This window comes from Mastacembelus armatus, chromosome 18 (assembly GCF_900324485.2).
Source record: "Mastacembelus armatus chromosome 18, fMasArm1.2, whole genome shotgun sequence".
In the NCBI taxonomy this organism is placed as follows: Eukaryota; Metazoa; Chordata; class Actinopteri; order Synbranchiformes; family Mastacembelidae; genus Mastacembelus; species Mastacembelus armatus.
The window spans coordinates 16,816,714-16,831,504 of NC_046650.1; the positions used below are offsets into that span (position 1 = coordinate 16,816,714).

The window sequence follows — 14,791 nt, forward strand, 5'->3', positions numbered from 1 at the left end:
GTGATGTGGATTCAGTCCACAATGATTCTACACTGTTTATTTGGTCTGTGTTCACTTTAACACTGGCAATCTATTCCTGCCTTGGTGTTTTCCTACTACTCAGCTTATTTTGCTTCTCTACTGACTCCACTGTCTGTTTATCTGCACTGTAGAAAACTGCCAGTCTCTGGGTGGACACCTTGCATCTGTGCGCGATGCTGAGGAGTATGGGGTCATTCAGAAGTTGATATCTGACAGCAAAGGTTTTGGACCAGCCTGGATTGGAGGCTCTGTTGCAAAACCGGTAAACTCTTCACCAACACACCTGGTCTAATAGACGCGTTCTCTATTGACTGAGGGTGTATTTATTCTTTAGAGCATTTTGTCTCAAACATCACTGATTTCTGTTCTGTTTCCCAGGAGGGTTCCTGGTTCTGGATTTACGGAGATAAATTCAAATACACAAACTGGGCTCCTGGACAGCCTGACAACTTCGGAGGCGTCCAACACTGCCTGCAAATGAACCATGGAGGTAAGTCACCAACACGTCTACTGGTATAAAACCAGTTTTAACTCTCTGTTTGTCTATATAATAATGTCACCATGGCCTCATTAGACAGTCTCAGGGTCTTGGTCTGTAGCACTGACTGACTCACCTGTTGATGGTACTTACAGATGCAAAGCTCTGGGATGATCTGAACTGTCAGACTCCTCTCCCATCCATCTGTGCCAAGTACCTGTTCTGATCCCAGGTCTGATCCAGAGGCATGAAATCCCTGTGAAAAGCACAAACACTGGTGGAGGTGTGTTTGTCTTTGCATACTCTCACATTTTGTGCCATCAGTCTCATAGAACCTGAATTCTACTGTATCTCATTTGACATCTTCTATCATATCCAGTATATATCATCTGTTTCTTTTCTATGGCTGTAACGCTACTGAAGGAAGGAAGAGACAAGTAACATAAACAGGAGCTGGACTGTCTCTGAGGTTTTGTGCCTTTAATAAGAGCAGACTGAATGTGTTATGGAAAGAATGCTTTGAGCTCCACTTTATTCTGCAGTCTGACTCTTCTTTCTTGGCTCATGTCAAAATAAAAGTCTATCAGCATTGAAACCAGTTGGTCTGTGTTTTATGGCTCCTGTATTATGAAATTTCATATCGCACCAGGTACAGCAAATAAATGAATAAATAAATAAATAAATAAATAAAGCTTTCCAACATTATTTTTGAAGGACTTACTGGAAATTCCTGCCCCACAATATGAACTATAATTATAGAAGTTACAAGACTTATATTTTTAACTGTAGTGTTGCACATAAAATTCATCCATCCATCTATACCTGTTTATTCCTAAACAGGGTCACAGGGATCTGCTGGAGCCTTTCCCTGATCTCTTAGTGCTGCCCCCATCTGGACGTCCTAGGTCAACTTTTTCAGAATAGTTGTGGTTCTGGGTGGCAGGACTCAAATGATGTGCAGTATTTCAGGGGGTATCAGGCTCACAAATGAGCATGAACTGAATATATTATGGACAGAAATATGAAAAACATGTGACTGTTATTTAAGATACAAGAGGAGACAACTAAAGTGTCCAAACCTCATTCTGTCTCAGAACTACAGCTCATTACTGTGACACAAGCATTTTACTTACTGTCATACATTCCTCTGTGCATCCACCTGGGGGCGCTGTTCTCTACTATTCCTGAGGAGATCTGCTGTTTAATGTGATGACTGATCAGACACACAGACACTTCGTACTGTTTATACAAGGAGCAGTGTGACAACAGAAACAATTTCACTTCAGTTCAACTCAATTTGTATAGCACCAATAAAAGCATCTCAAGGCACTTTACATAGAAACCCTACAAATCCTTGTGAGCAGCACTTGGCGACAGTGGAGGGGAAAAACTCCCCTTAAAAGTAGAAACCTGCAGCAGACCCTGGCTCACTTTGGGTCATCTGCCTCGTTCTTACATTCAAATTATTCAAATTCACTATAAGATGAAAACATGCCTTAAGCCTGAGCTCATGTACAGGAGAGTGCCATCAGTTGTGTTTGTCTTTTGTTACTGAACTAAAATGCAGAATTTGGTGAAGGAGCAATTCCGATAGTGAAACACCGAAATTAATGTTTGAAAGAGACTGACTTTTGTTTTTTCCATGTTATTACTCCTGTTGACTCGTGTGATATAAGTAAAACAGGCAAACAGTCCATCTTTGTAATCTGAGGCTGTATTGAATGTGTAAGCACATCATATGCAGCTGCATAATAACACACCGCTATCTTCCTCCGGAGAGGGGGTGTGATCAGGTGGAGAGAGACCCCGTGATCACATATGATAGTGATACTTCACTAGAACAACAGAAGTTGTATTAAGCAATGACTGAAAAGTATTGTTAACACACTATTGTGGGCTGTGAACAGATGAATAAAGCTTATTGCACAATAACAAAATCTTTATTGTTGTATTAAATAAACAATGAAACAAAATGTGCCTTTCAGCTTCATATCAAACATGTCAGTCCATGTATTTGGGGTTAGGGTTAATAGTGCGTCCAGATTGGGTCACATAAGGACTTGCTCTCAATTGTGTGCGTGTGTGAGAAGTTCCTTGGCCTGTGGTTGTTTGAATGAGTACTTCAGGTATCTTTGGAACTGGATCATTCACTTTTGTTGGAGCACAGATTACCTGATAGCCATCATCATCATCATCATCATCCTGACCTGGCCTTGGCACTTCCACAGAGAGGAGATGTCTACGGTTTCTCCTACACTCCTTTCCTCCCAACAGGACAATGTAAGATCTTGGTTCACTGCAGACTTCTTGCACAATTCCTTTGCTGTCATATCCACGAGGGGTTTGCATCCTCACTACTTGACCTTTGAGAATGTGCTCAGTTTGCTAAATCTGAGGCTTTATTGAACGTGTAAGTACATCATACGACAGGTAGAGAGAGACCCCGTGATCACGTACGATAGTGATATCACACGTATTGCTGTACTACAACTCTGAGCTAACCGGTATGCTAACAGCTAGCTAAGCTAACTGGTATGCTATAAAATGAGTTGAGTCTGGAAATAGGAAGTAGTACAGACAAAAAACATTTGATTCTGCAAAATGGTTCCTTCATGGCATGCACTATGTATTTACTTTGTTGTGTTTTATTTTTTATTCGAAACAGTATTTTAATTTTTCTTCCATTAATGTAAATCTGAGACTGGAATTGAAATTTGTAGATGACAGTTTCATGATACTTCACACTGCTCTGAGATTCTGTTGCTGTGTCCTCTAATGAAATTATTTCAGAACAACCAATAAACAGTTTTCACTGACCTTCCTGTTTGTCTTACAGCCACATCAGCTGAGACACGTCTACATGTTTCTGCAGCTCCTATGTTCATATTCAGCTAAATACCAACAGTTCTGAAGGAACCTGGTCTGTGCTTTAACAACACACTCAGGAAAAGCTTGTTCATCAACATGTCTGGCTGCATCAGGAAATGTTCACTATCAACATTTGTTTTCTGCCAAATTATCCAGTGTAGAAACACAGCTGGTCAGCTGCTACTCCAGATGTCACAGGCTCACCACTGACCACTGGGGGGAAGAGTCCTCTACTAAACCTCATGGTGATCCACCCTGGTTCAGTTTGGCCCCAAGTGAGAGACCCACAGAGCTGTACCCCACTAGCCTGCCTAAACACTGAGAACTCAGCAACACTAACACAGACGCCTTCATTCAGCACATCAATACTGTCTGAAACTCTTAGGGATCCTGGATTCTCAGTCTTCATGTGTCCAGTTATTTCCTGATTTGCTTTCACTGTGTATTTTCCTTTCAGCCAATCAGAACTCAGATCTGTTATCAGGTATTAGGTGCTATGTGTCATGGTGGTCTTATATCGTATCGGGCCAGCAGGGGGCCAAGGGCTCGGCTCATCCTGATCCACTGATACAGGTGCTTCATATTTCAAGTGTTCAAAGGCGGCTACACCTTGGCACCACTGTCAGACTGGAAAATAACTAGCAGCTCACTAATGTCTGACACCTGACAGTCCATCTTTCTTTGGCTTGACTTGAGACCTGATCAGTGACACCAGTGAGACCAAACAGTCCCATCAGTTACACTGACATCACTTTAGGTAAATGACTGGTTTATACATAGACAGTCTGACCTGTTTTCAGTTTGGATTGGATTAGTTAGTGCTGCCTAACACTGCAGGCCTGTTTGACTTAAGTCAACTTTCCTTCATTTTCATTTTTTCACCTCTGGGGAATATTTATTATTTTAATACTTATTTACTTATTGGTGCTTCACTGGGTGGCTCAAAGAGCGGCATCTGGGAAACTGTGAAATTGATTCAGGGCGTTGCTGAAGAACATTTATGCTCAGCAAACAGCTTCACAAAATAAATATCAGTGAATCGAACTCCCTGATCATCTGGTGTCTTGTCTTTGACAGGCTGTCAGTCTTTACAGGTCTGTTCCCTACAGAGATATCAGCCTCATCTTTAACATCTGCATCATCTTCACCATGAAGACTCTGATTCTGGCTGCTCTTCTTTGTGCCCTGTTGGCTCTGACCTCAGCTCAGGGTGAGTATTACTACACTATATATTGTGTGTATATATGTTTATGGAATAGATATCCAGATGTTATAAATGTATATATTCTGTGGATCAGACCAAATGACTTCTGTCATTGAAACGAATGACAAACCTTCATACACTGACAGTTTGTTTATAAGAGCTGTAACATGGAGTTAGTGCTCTCTGCTGTCTGACTGACTCCATTACATTATATCAGAACTTTTTAGAAAAAAATAACATTTGTCCATACATCAAATATTTCAATGAGGTCAGGAGAAGGAATGTAGAAAAAAATTTACATTTTATAGTCAACGAAATCATTTTTTTATTTTACAACCCATAAACACCATCCATCCATTATCTATACCCACTTATTCCTTTAACCAGGGTCAAGGGGATCTGCTGGAGCCTATCCCAGCTCTCTTTCCAGAAAAGTGGTTCAACTGTATCAGACACTCAACATTATTCATTTTCTTTCTTTGACTTCAGGCCAGTGTCCATTCAGACCAAAATGTCCCTCTGGTTGGATTGAGTTCTGTGATCGTTGCTACACCTATGCTCCCAAATATACATCTTGGGATGATGCTCAGGTAATCAGAGTGATGTGGATTCAGTCCACAATGATTCTACACTGTTTATTTGGTCTGTGTTCACTTTAACACTGGCATCTATTCCTGCCTTGGTGTTTTCCTACTACTCAGCTTATTTTGCTTCTTTACTGACTCCACTGTCTGTTTATCTGCACTGTAGAAAAACTGCCAGTCTCTGGGTGGACACCTTGCATCTGTGCGCGATGCTGAGGAGTATGGGGTCATTCAGAAGTTGATATCTGACAGCAAAGGTTTTGGACCAGCCTGGATTGGAGGCTCTGATGCAAAACAGGTAAACTCTTCACCAACACACCTGGTCTAATAGACGCGTTCTCTATTGACTGAGGGTGTATTTATTCTTTAGAGCATTTTGTCTCAAACATCACTGATTTCTGTTCTGTTTCCCAGGAGGGTTCCTGGTTCTGGATTTACGGAGATAAATTCAAATACACAAACTGGGCTCCTGGACAGCCTGACAACTTCGGAGGCGTCCAACACTGCCTGCAAATGAACCATGGAGGTAAGTCACCAACACGTCTACTGGTATAAAACCAGTTTTAACTCTCTGTTTGTCTATATAATAATGTCACCATGGCCTCATTAGACAGTCTCAGGGTCTTGGTTTGTAGCACTGACTGACTCACCTGTTGATGGTACTTACAGATGCAAAGCTCTGGGATGATCTGAACTGTAACCATCCTCTCCCATCCATCTGTGCCAAGTACCTGTTCTGATCCCAGGTCTGATCCAGAGGCATGAAATCCCTGTGAAAAGCACAAACACTGGTGGAGGTGTGTTTGTCTTTGCATACTCTCACATTTTGTGCCATCAGTCTCATAGAACCTGAATTCTACTGTATCTCATTTGACATCTTCTATCATATCCAGTATATATCATCTGTTTCTTTTCTATGGCTGTAATGCTACTGAAGGAAGGAAGAGACAAGTAACATAAACAGGAGCTGGACTGTCTCTGAGGTTTTGTGCCTTTAATAAGAGCAGACTGAATGTGTTATGGAAAGAATGCTTTGAGCTCCACTTTATTCTGCAGTCTGACTCTTCTTTCTTGGCTCATGCCAAAATAAAAGTCTATCAGCATTGAAACCAGTTGGTCTGTGTTAATTATTTTCATGGGTCCTGTTTCCCCAAATATCAAAGAACCTCATCTAGGGGGGAACCTTCTGCAACATTATGTCCCACAGTATGAACTCTTATTATTACTCTTATAATTGGAAGACTATTATTTTGGAAAAAACAAATACGAAACCAGGTTTTCATCACATCTGATGTTTATTTTGTTTGACCTCAGGCTATTTATTCCTGCCTGAGGTGGGAGGTGTGGCTTGTTTTACTGCACTGATCCCATCACTGACAGCTTCATCTTTAGGAATTCCTGTCCCAGCTTGTACAAGTGAAAAAATACACAGCACCCACATATGGGTCCCCTGATGCCTCTTTTGAATCTGATTTTAAAAAACATCCTCGACACCTGATGGTACCTTTTTTAATTAATAATATCACACTTTTGGGTTTGCACAGATATGGTCATGAGTGTTGATTACAGATATGATCACAAAATTTTAAATTTGTGAAGAAGAGTCACGAAACAAATATTTAGATTCTTGGTTCTCCCTGCACATCTGTTGACTGCACAAAATGTTTATTGGTGTTTGAAACTTGTTATATTGTTTTATCTGAGCCCTGCACACGAGTGGTCGAACCATGGAGGTACTGAATAATAAAAAAATATGAGTTTTCACCAGCAGTAGGTAGAAGGTTGTCTCATAAAATGTGCTGGGTTCCAGTTGCAATCCTGATGAGGATGATGCTGATGTGATAATTGGATTCTAATCATATTCTCGCTGTAACTGCTGAAACTGTCATTTACTGTGTCACTTTCGTGTTTTCATCCCTGAACTGTGCCAACTGTATATGTATAACACATTTTTATACACAAGCGCAGCTGACGGTGCTTTTCATAATGCAAGAAACATAACAAGATAAAAGCATCCTTTAAAATATCTTAAAATAATAAATGAAAAATAATCAAGAATAAACATAGTAAAAGACAAAATAGAAGATAAAATATTCTTTAAATCTATCAAACATGGATGCACTAGAATAAGTACAAGCTGATACAATATCTGTTCACTTCTGGTGTGTGTCTTTTATTTTGAAGATATTTCCTGTTCCTAGTGTTTTCCTTTCCTGTGTTAACTTTATCTTGTTAATATTTGATTGTTTTCAGCTTTGTCTAGTTTGGTGTCCTAGGTTTTTGTACTTTGTGCTGTCTTCTGGTGAATATGTATGGAGTAGGGGTGCCCAATCCTGGTCCTCGAGGACCACTGTCCTGCTTGTCCTGAACACCTGATCCAGTTAATCGGCAGTGGTAGGGCACGGATAGTTGGAAAACAAGCAGGACCAGGATTGGGCACCCCTGGTATGGAGCTTCCTCACTGTGTTTTGTGTGTACTTGTGGACTATGACTGTGTGATCCCCGTTTGTGTTTTTGTTATTACACAGTTTTGGTGTCTGCTGTCTTGTCTGCATTTAGGTCCTCGCTTCATCTTAGTTCGAAAAAAAAAAAAAAGATAAACAAAGGATTTATATCTTTGGTAATTTATAGAGAGCTGTGAAGTGGAAAAAACAATTTCTAACTTTTTGACGAATCTGACATTTTACAGATACATGCAGATGTTTAAGTGAACCATCTAAATCTTAAGCATCAAGGTGAGATGATAGAGAAATAGGAACAGCTGGCTGTGATGGCAATACTGGTTAAATAATGTTGTTCTGTTGTTCTGCTGCTTCGTCTCCTTGGTCCCAGCAGGAAGCAGGATTCAGCAGTTCACTGGGAGCAGCACAGACTCTCTCCTTTCAGCTTGAGCCTGAACTGCAGAACGAGCAGAGACCAGGTCAGTGTCCTGTCGTCAGTTCATTTCTTTTTAACTAAGATTTAAACATATAATAGTAACGTATAAACAGCCTCTCCCTGCCACGTATGTCAGAGTTTGCGGCCTTTACAGGTTATTGTTCTCAGTGCTGCACGTGTGATTCTCATTAGAGCTGCATTTGAAACAGACAAGGAGACTTAGTGACTAATATTGGAATTAAACTATGAATACGGCTACTTGTTTGGAGAGAGATTATAATAACATTCTTTCTCATAACTTTTTGATTATTTCATCTTTCACTTCAAGTCCTGCACAGTTAAACAGCTTGAGAAAATGCTGAAAAACCCATTTTTGATTTTAGGTGCCAAGAATTCAGACAAACAGTAAATGATTTTACAGGCTACTGATCTTGTAGTGCCCCACATCACTGGTCTCGGGTGAAGCGGTCCAACACGTAGAATCATCAATACAAGGATCAATAGACGATATTATTGCAGGGACTTTTAGCAGTGGTCCTACCTTTAGCCTTCACGCAGTACAGGAATAGACACACGATGAAGATGATGATATAGAGGCTGACGAGGAGGACGATACAAATGTGCTTGGTCACCACCATGGATGGAGGATGAGTAGAGGGAGAACCCTGAGGTTTGACTGTGATGAAGACACAACAAATTCAATATGTTTGGATACATGAATGTTCACAGTGAGTCAAAGATCTTTATACTACACACCTAGACAGAGAAGGGGGTTATGGGTAACTGGATGTGCATTGCTCCCAAAGCTCAGCAATGCATCATGTATATCAGGCAAACTGATTGGTTGTTTCATCTTCTGTCAGAAACTGTGCTGGGCTCAGATGCAGTTTACATATCTCTGGGTCCTTACAGAGGACAGCACTGGGGTTAGTCTTGTGATCCAGCATCCGGTTCTCCTTTATAGATCAATGGATCTTCTACATAAGGAGTTCTGGATGTTGCCTCAGAGGAAATGCTAACTTACTGAAACCACTGGACACTGGACAATTCCCTTACTTTATCTTCTGAATTGTTGTTACTGCCATGGGATCTAAGCAACTTGTTAAAGGTCTAATGTTAAAAAAGAACTTCACCTGCTTCTGATCCCAAACCCAGGTCCCAAGAAGCCTCATCCTAGCTCTTAGAACTCTTGGAAGAATTTCTCATTTTCACTGAGCTCTAAGACTGAGTTCTAGGAACTACCCCACTGCGGAATGGACTCAAGAACTACAAACCTTAAGGGCCTTTGTTCTGTTCGCATTCACACTACCAGTAGGAAAATTTAAATAACATAAGTTGGCTGCGGCCTGGGCGGTGGCGGAGGCAAACACTCGGGTATAGGAGGAGTTCGGTGAGGCCATGGAGAAGGACTTTCGGTTGGCCTCGAGGAAATTCTGGCAAACTATCCGGTGCCTCAGGAGGGGGAAACAGTGCTATGCCAACACTGTTTACAGTGGAGGCGGGGAGCTGCTGACCTCAACTGGGGATATTGTTGGACGGTGGAAGGAATACTTTGAGGATCTCCTCAACCCCACCAACGAGTATTCCATAGAGGAAGCAGAGGCTGGGAGGTCAAGGGCTGATCCATCCATTACTCAAGCTGTCACTAAGATAGTTCAGCAAGGCACCGGGGGTGGATGAGATCCGCCCTGAGTTTAAGTATCTTGGGGTCTTGTTCACGAGTGAGGGAAGGATGGAGTGTGCGACTGATAGACGGATCGGTGCATTGGCAGCAGAAATGCGGTTGATGTATTGATCCGTTGCGGTGAAGAGGGAGGTGTTCTGGGCATGTCGCACCAGGAAAAGGCCCTGGGGAAGACCCGGGACACGCTGGAAGGACTGTGCCACTCGCCAATTACAAATCGCACCAGGCATAGCAAATAAATAAATAAATAAATAAATAAATGAAGCTTTCCAACATTATTTTTGAAGGACTTACTGGAAATACCTGCCCCACAATATGAACTATAATTATAAAGGCAAAGGCAAATTTATTTGTATAGCACCTTTCATACACTACGCAATTCAAAGTGCTTTACAAGGCATACAATTACATTAAAAGCATTGAAAAGAGCATTTAAAAATAAAGACATTTAACATAAAATAAATTTAAATCAAGTAAAGTAAATTAATATAAAACATAAAAGCACATTAAGAAAACAAAGATAACAATTATTCGAAGGCAGCAGTAAACAACAGAGTTTTCAGTCCAGATTTGAATGAGCTGACAGTTTGAGCAGACCTCAGGTGTTCAGGAAGTTTGTTCCACAATTGAGGAGCATAGTAACTAAATGCTGCTTCACTTTGTTTGGTTCTGGTTCTGGGAACACACAATAGACCTGTCCCAGATGACCTGAGGGGTCTGGAAACCTCATAGGGAACCAATATATCTTGGATATATTTTGGTCCACAACCATTTAGTGCTTTATAAACTAGCAATAAAATTTTAAAATCTATCCTTTGACTAACGGGAAGCCAGTGTAGTGATCTGAGAACTGGTGTGATATGGTCCAGTTTCTTGGTGTTTGTAAGGACTCTGGCAGCAGCATTCTGGATTAGCTGCAGCTGCCTGATTGACTTTTTGCTAAGACCTGTGAACAAGCCATTACAATAATCTGACCTACTGAAGATAAATGCGTGAACAAGTTTTTCTGCATCTTGTGTAGACAGAAAACCTTTTATTCTAGCAATGTTTTTCAGGTGGTAATAGGAAGATTTAGTGATGGATTTTATGTGGTTGTTAAAATTCAGGTCTGAGTCAATGATTACACCAAGGTTTCTGGCTTGATTTGTAGCTTTCAATGACATGGAGTCAAGGTGAGCAATGACCTTTGACCTTTCATTTTTGGGGCCAAAAACAATCACTTCTGTCTTGTCTGTGTTGAGCTGGAGAAAATTCTGGCACATCCATTCTTTGACTTGATTAATACACTCACATAATGAAATTAGAGGACTATAATCATGAGGTGATACTGATATATAAAGTTGGGTGTCATCTGCATAGGTATGGTAGTCAATGTTGTAGTATTCCATAATCTGAGCAAGGGGCAGCATGTAGATATTGAATAAGAGAGGACCAAGAATAGACCCTTGAGGAACCCCACATTTCATTTTTGTTCGCTCAGACTCATAGTTACCAAGTGAGACAAAATAGTCTCTATCTTGTAAGTAAGATTTTAGCTAATTTAACACTGAGCCAGTAACTCCCACCCAAGCTTCTAGTCTATGAAGCAGCACATCATGATCAACTGTGTCAAATGCAGCACTGAGATCCAGTAGTACTAAAACAGAGGTTTTGGATTCATCATTATTTAAATGTAAATCATTTAAAATTTTAATAAGTGCAGTCTCAGTGCTGTGGTGTGCGCGGAATCCAGACTGAAGTGCATTAAAAAGATTGTTTTGCACCATAAATCTGTGAATTTGTTGAGAAACTACTTTTTCAATTATTTTTCCCAGAAATGGAAGATTTGATATTGGCCTGTAGTTACTTACTGCTGAAGCATCTAGATTAGGCTTTTTAAGAAGAGGTTTTATAACAGCAGTTTTTAAGGCCTGGGGAAACTGCCCTGACTGAAGAGAACTATTGACAATCTGCAATACATCTGGAGCTAAGCTGTTAAAAACATTTTTAAAAAAATTTGTTGGTAAAATATCAAGGCAGCATGATGTAGATTTTAATTGTAGAAGCGTTTCTGCCAGAGCTCTGTGATCAAGGAGATCAAAATGTTCTAGATTCACTGGAGAACAAGGAGGCACAGGTGATATTGTCGTGTTCCTAGGACTGCAGCTAGATATAGTTTGTCTTATCTTTGATATTTTGTCTGTGAAAAAGGCTGCAAAATCATTGCATGACTTTTTGGACAGTAGTTCAGAAGGAAGAGAGGCTGCTGGGTTTGTGAGTCTGTCTACAACAGAAAACAATGTGCGGGCATTATTGCTGTTTCTATTGATAACCTCTGAGAAAAATGATTGCCTTGCATTTTTTTAATTATAGACATTACAAGACTTATATTTTTATTAACTGTAGTGTTGCACATAAAATTCATCCATCCATCTATACCTGTTTATTCCTAAATAGTGTCACAGGGATCTGCTGGAGCCTTTCCCTGATCTCTTAGTGCTGCCCCCATCTGGACGTCCTAGGTCAACTTTTTCAGAATAGTTGTGGTTCTGGGTGGCAGGACTCAAATGATGTGCAGTATTTCAGGGGGTATCAGGCTCACAAATGAGCATGAACTGAATATATTATGGACAGAAATATGAAAAACATGTGACTGTTATTTAAGATACAAGAGGAGACAACTAAAGTGTCCAAACCTCATTCTGTCTCAGAACTACAGCTCATTACTGTGACACAAGCATTTTACTTACTGTCATACATTCCTCTGTGCATCCACCTGGGGGCGCTGTTCTCTACTATTCCTGAGGAGATCTGCTGTTTAATGTGATGACTGATCAGACACACAGACACTTCGTACTGTTTATACAAGGAGCAGTGTGACAACAGAAACAATTTCACTTCAGTTCAACTCAATTTGTATAGCACCAATAAAAGCATCTCAAGGCACTTTACATAGAAACCCTACAAATCCTTGTGAGCAGCACTTGGCGACAGTGGAGGGGAAAAACTCCCCTTAAAAGTAGAAACCTGCAGCAGAACCTGGCTCACTTTGGGTCATCTGCCTCGTTCTTACATTCAAATTATTCAAATTCACTATAAGATGAAAACATGCCTTAAGCCTGAGCTCATGTACAGGAGAGTGCCATCAGTTGTGTTTGTCTTTTGTTACTGAACTAAAATGTAGAATTTGGTGAAGGAGCAAAATAGTGAGACACCGAAATTAATGTTTGAAAGAGACTGACTTTTGTTTTTTCCATGTTATTACTCCTGTTGACTCGTGTGATATAAGTAAAACAGGCAAACAGTCCATCTTTGTAATCTGAGGCTGTATTGAATGTGTAAGCACATCATATGCAGCTGCATAATAACACACCGCTATCTTCCTCCGGAGAGGGGGTGTGATCAGGTGGAGAGAGACCCCGTGATCACATATGATAGTGATACTTCACTAGAACAACAGAAGTTGTATTAAGCAATGACTGAAAAGTATTGTTAACACACTATTGTGGGCTGTGAACAGATGAATAAAGCTTATTGCACAATAACAAAATCTGTATTGTTGTATTAAATAAACAATGAAACAAAATGTGCCTTTCAGCTTCATATCAAACATGTCAGTCCATGTATTTGGGGTTAGGGTTAATAGTGCGTCCAGATTGGGTCACATAAGGACTGGCTCTCAATTGTGTGCGTGTGTGAGAAGTTCCTTGGCCTGTGGTTGTTTGAATGAGTACTTCAGGTATCTTTGGAACTGGATCATTCACTTTTGTTGGAGCACAGATTACCTGATAGCCATCATCATCATCATCATCATCCTGACCTGGCCTTGGCACTTCCACAGAGAGGAGATGTCTACGGTTTCTCCTACACTCCTTTCCTCCCGACAGGACAATGTAAGATCTTGGTTCACTGCAGACTTCTTGCACAATTCCTTTGCTGTCATAACCACGAGGGGTTTGCATCCTCACTACTTGACCTTTGAGAATGTGCTCAGTTTGCTAAATCTGAGGCTTTATTGAACGTGTAAGCACATCATACGACAGGTAGAGAGAGACCCCGTGATCACGTACGATAGTGATATCACACGTATTGCTGTACTACAACTCTGAGCTAACCGGTATGCTAACAGCTAGCTAAGCTAACTGGTATGCTATAAAATGAGTTGAGTCTGGAAATAGAAAGTAGTACAAGACAAAAAACATTTGATTCTGCAAAATGGTTCCTTCATGGCATGCACTATGTATTTACTTTGTTGTGTTTTATTTTTTATTCGAAACAGTATTTTAGTTTTTCTTCCGTTAATGTAAATCTGAGACTGGAATTGAAATTTGTAGATGACAGTTTCATGATACTTCACACTGCTCTGAGATTCTGTTGCTGTGTCCTCTAATGAAATTATTTCAGAACAACCAATAAACTGTTTTCACTGACCTTCTTGTTTGTCTTAGAGCCACATCAGCTGAGACACGTCTACATGTTTCTGCAGCTCCTATGTTCATATTCAGCTAAATACCAACAGTTCTGAAGGAACCTGGTCTGTGCTTTAACAACACACTCAGGAAAAGCTTGTTCATCAACATGTCTGGCTGCATCAGGAAAATGTTCACTATCAACATTTGTTTTCTGCCAAATTATCCAGTGTAGAAACACAGCTGGTCAGCTGCTACTCCAGATGTCACAGGCTCACCACTGACCACTGGGGGGAAGAGTCCTCTACTAAACCTCATGGTGATCCACCCTGGTTCAGTTTGGCCCCAAGTGAGAGACCCACAGAGCTGTACCCCACTAGCCTGCCTAAACACTGAGAACTCAGCCACACTAACACAGACGCCTTCATTCAGCACATCAATACTGTCTGAAACTCTTAGGGATCCTGGATTCTCAGTCTTCATGTGTCCAGTTATTTCCTGATTTGCTTCCACTGTGTATTTTCCTTTTAGCCAATCAGAACTCAGATCTGTTATCAGGTGTTTGTTGCTATGTGTCATGGTGGTCTTATATCGTATCGGGCCAGCAGGGGGCCAAGGGCTCAGCTCATCCTGATCCACTGATACAGGTGCTTCATATTTCAAGTGTTCAAAGGCAGCTACACCTTG

At 40.7% G+C, this 14,791-nt stretch overlaps 2 protein-coding genes and 1 long non-coding RNA gene across 3 annotated transcripts; all 3 read left to right on the forward strand.

Moving 5' to 3' along the window:
- Positions 1–148: 148 nt before the first annotated feature.
- Positions 149–752, forward strand: LOC113125408 (ladderlectin-like; the record flags this gene model as incomplete). The annotated part of the gene is made up of 3 exons (XM_026298839.1): positions 149–283; positions 400–511; positions 655–752. Coding segments are annotated over 3 exons (318 nt in total), but the record flags the coding sequence as incomplete, so codon positions are not given.
- A 3,655-nt stretch (positions 753–4,407) lies between these two features.
- Positions 4,408–5,922, forward strand: LOC113141423 (ladderlectin-like). The gene is made up of 5 exons (XM_026325833.2): positions 4,408–4,577; positions 5,061–5,161; positions 5,322–5,453; positions 5,570–5,681; positions 5,825–5,922. Exons 1-5 carry the CDS (start codon positions 4,517–4,519, stop codon positions 5,893–5,895), a joined length of 477 nt encoding a protein of 158 aa, XP_026181618.1. The 5' UTR covers positions 4,408–4,516; the 3' UTR covers positions 5,896–5,922.
- Positions 5,923–7,116: 1,194 nt separating this feature from the next.
- On the forward strand, positions 7,117–13,470 carry LOC113141864 (uncharacterized). The gene is made up of 4 exons (XR_003296849.2): positions 7,117–7,600; positions 7,845–7,890; positions 7,991–8,075; positions 13,399–13,470. It is a non-coding gene; the product is annotated as an uncharacterized LOC113141864 (long non-coding RNA).
- The last annotated feature ends 1,321 nt before the right edge of the window (positions 13,471–14,791 follow it).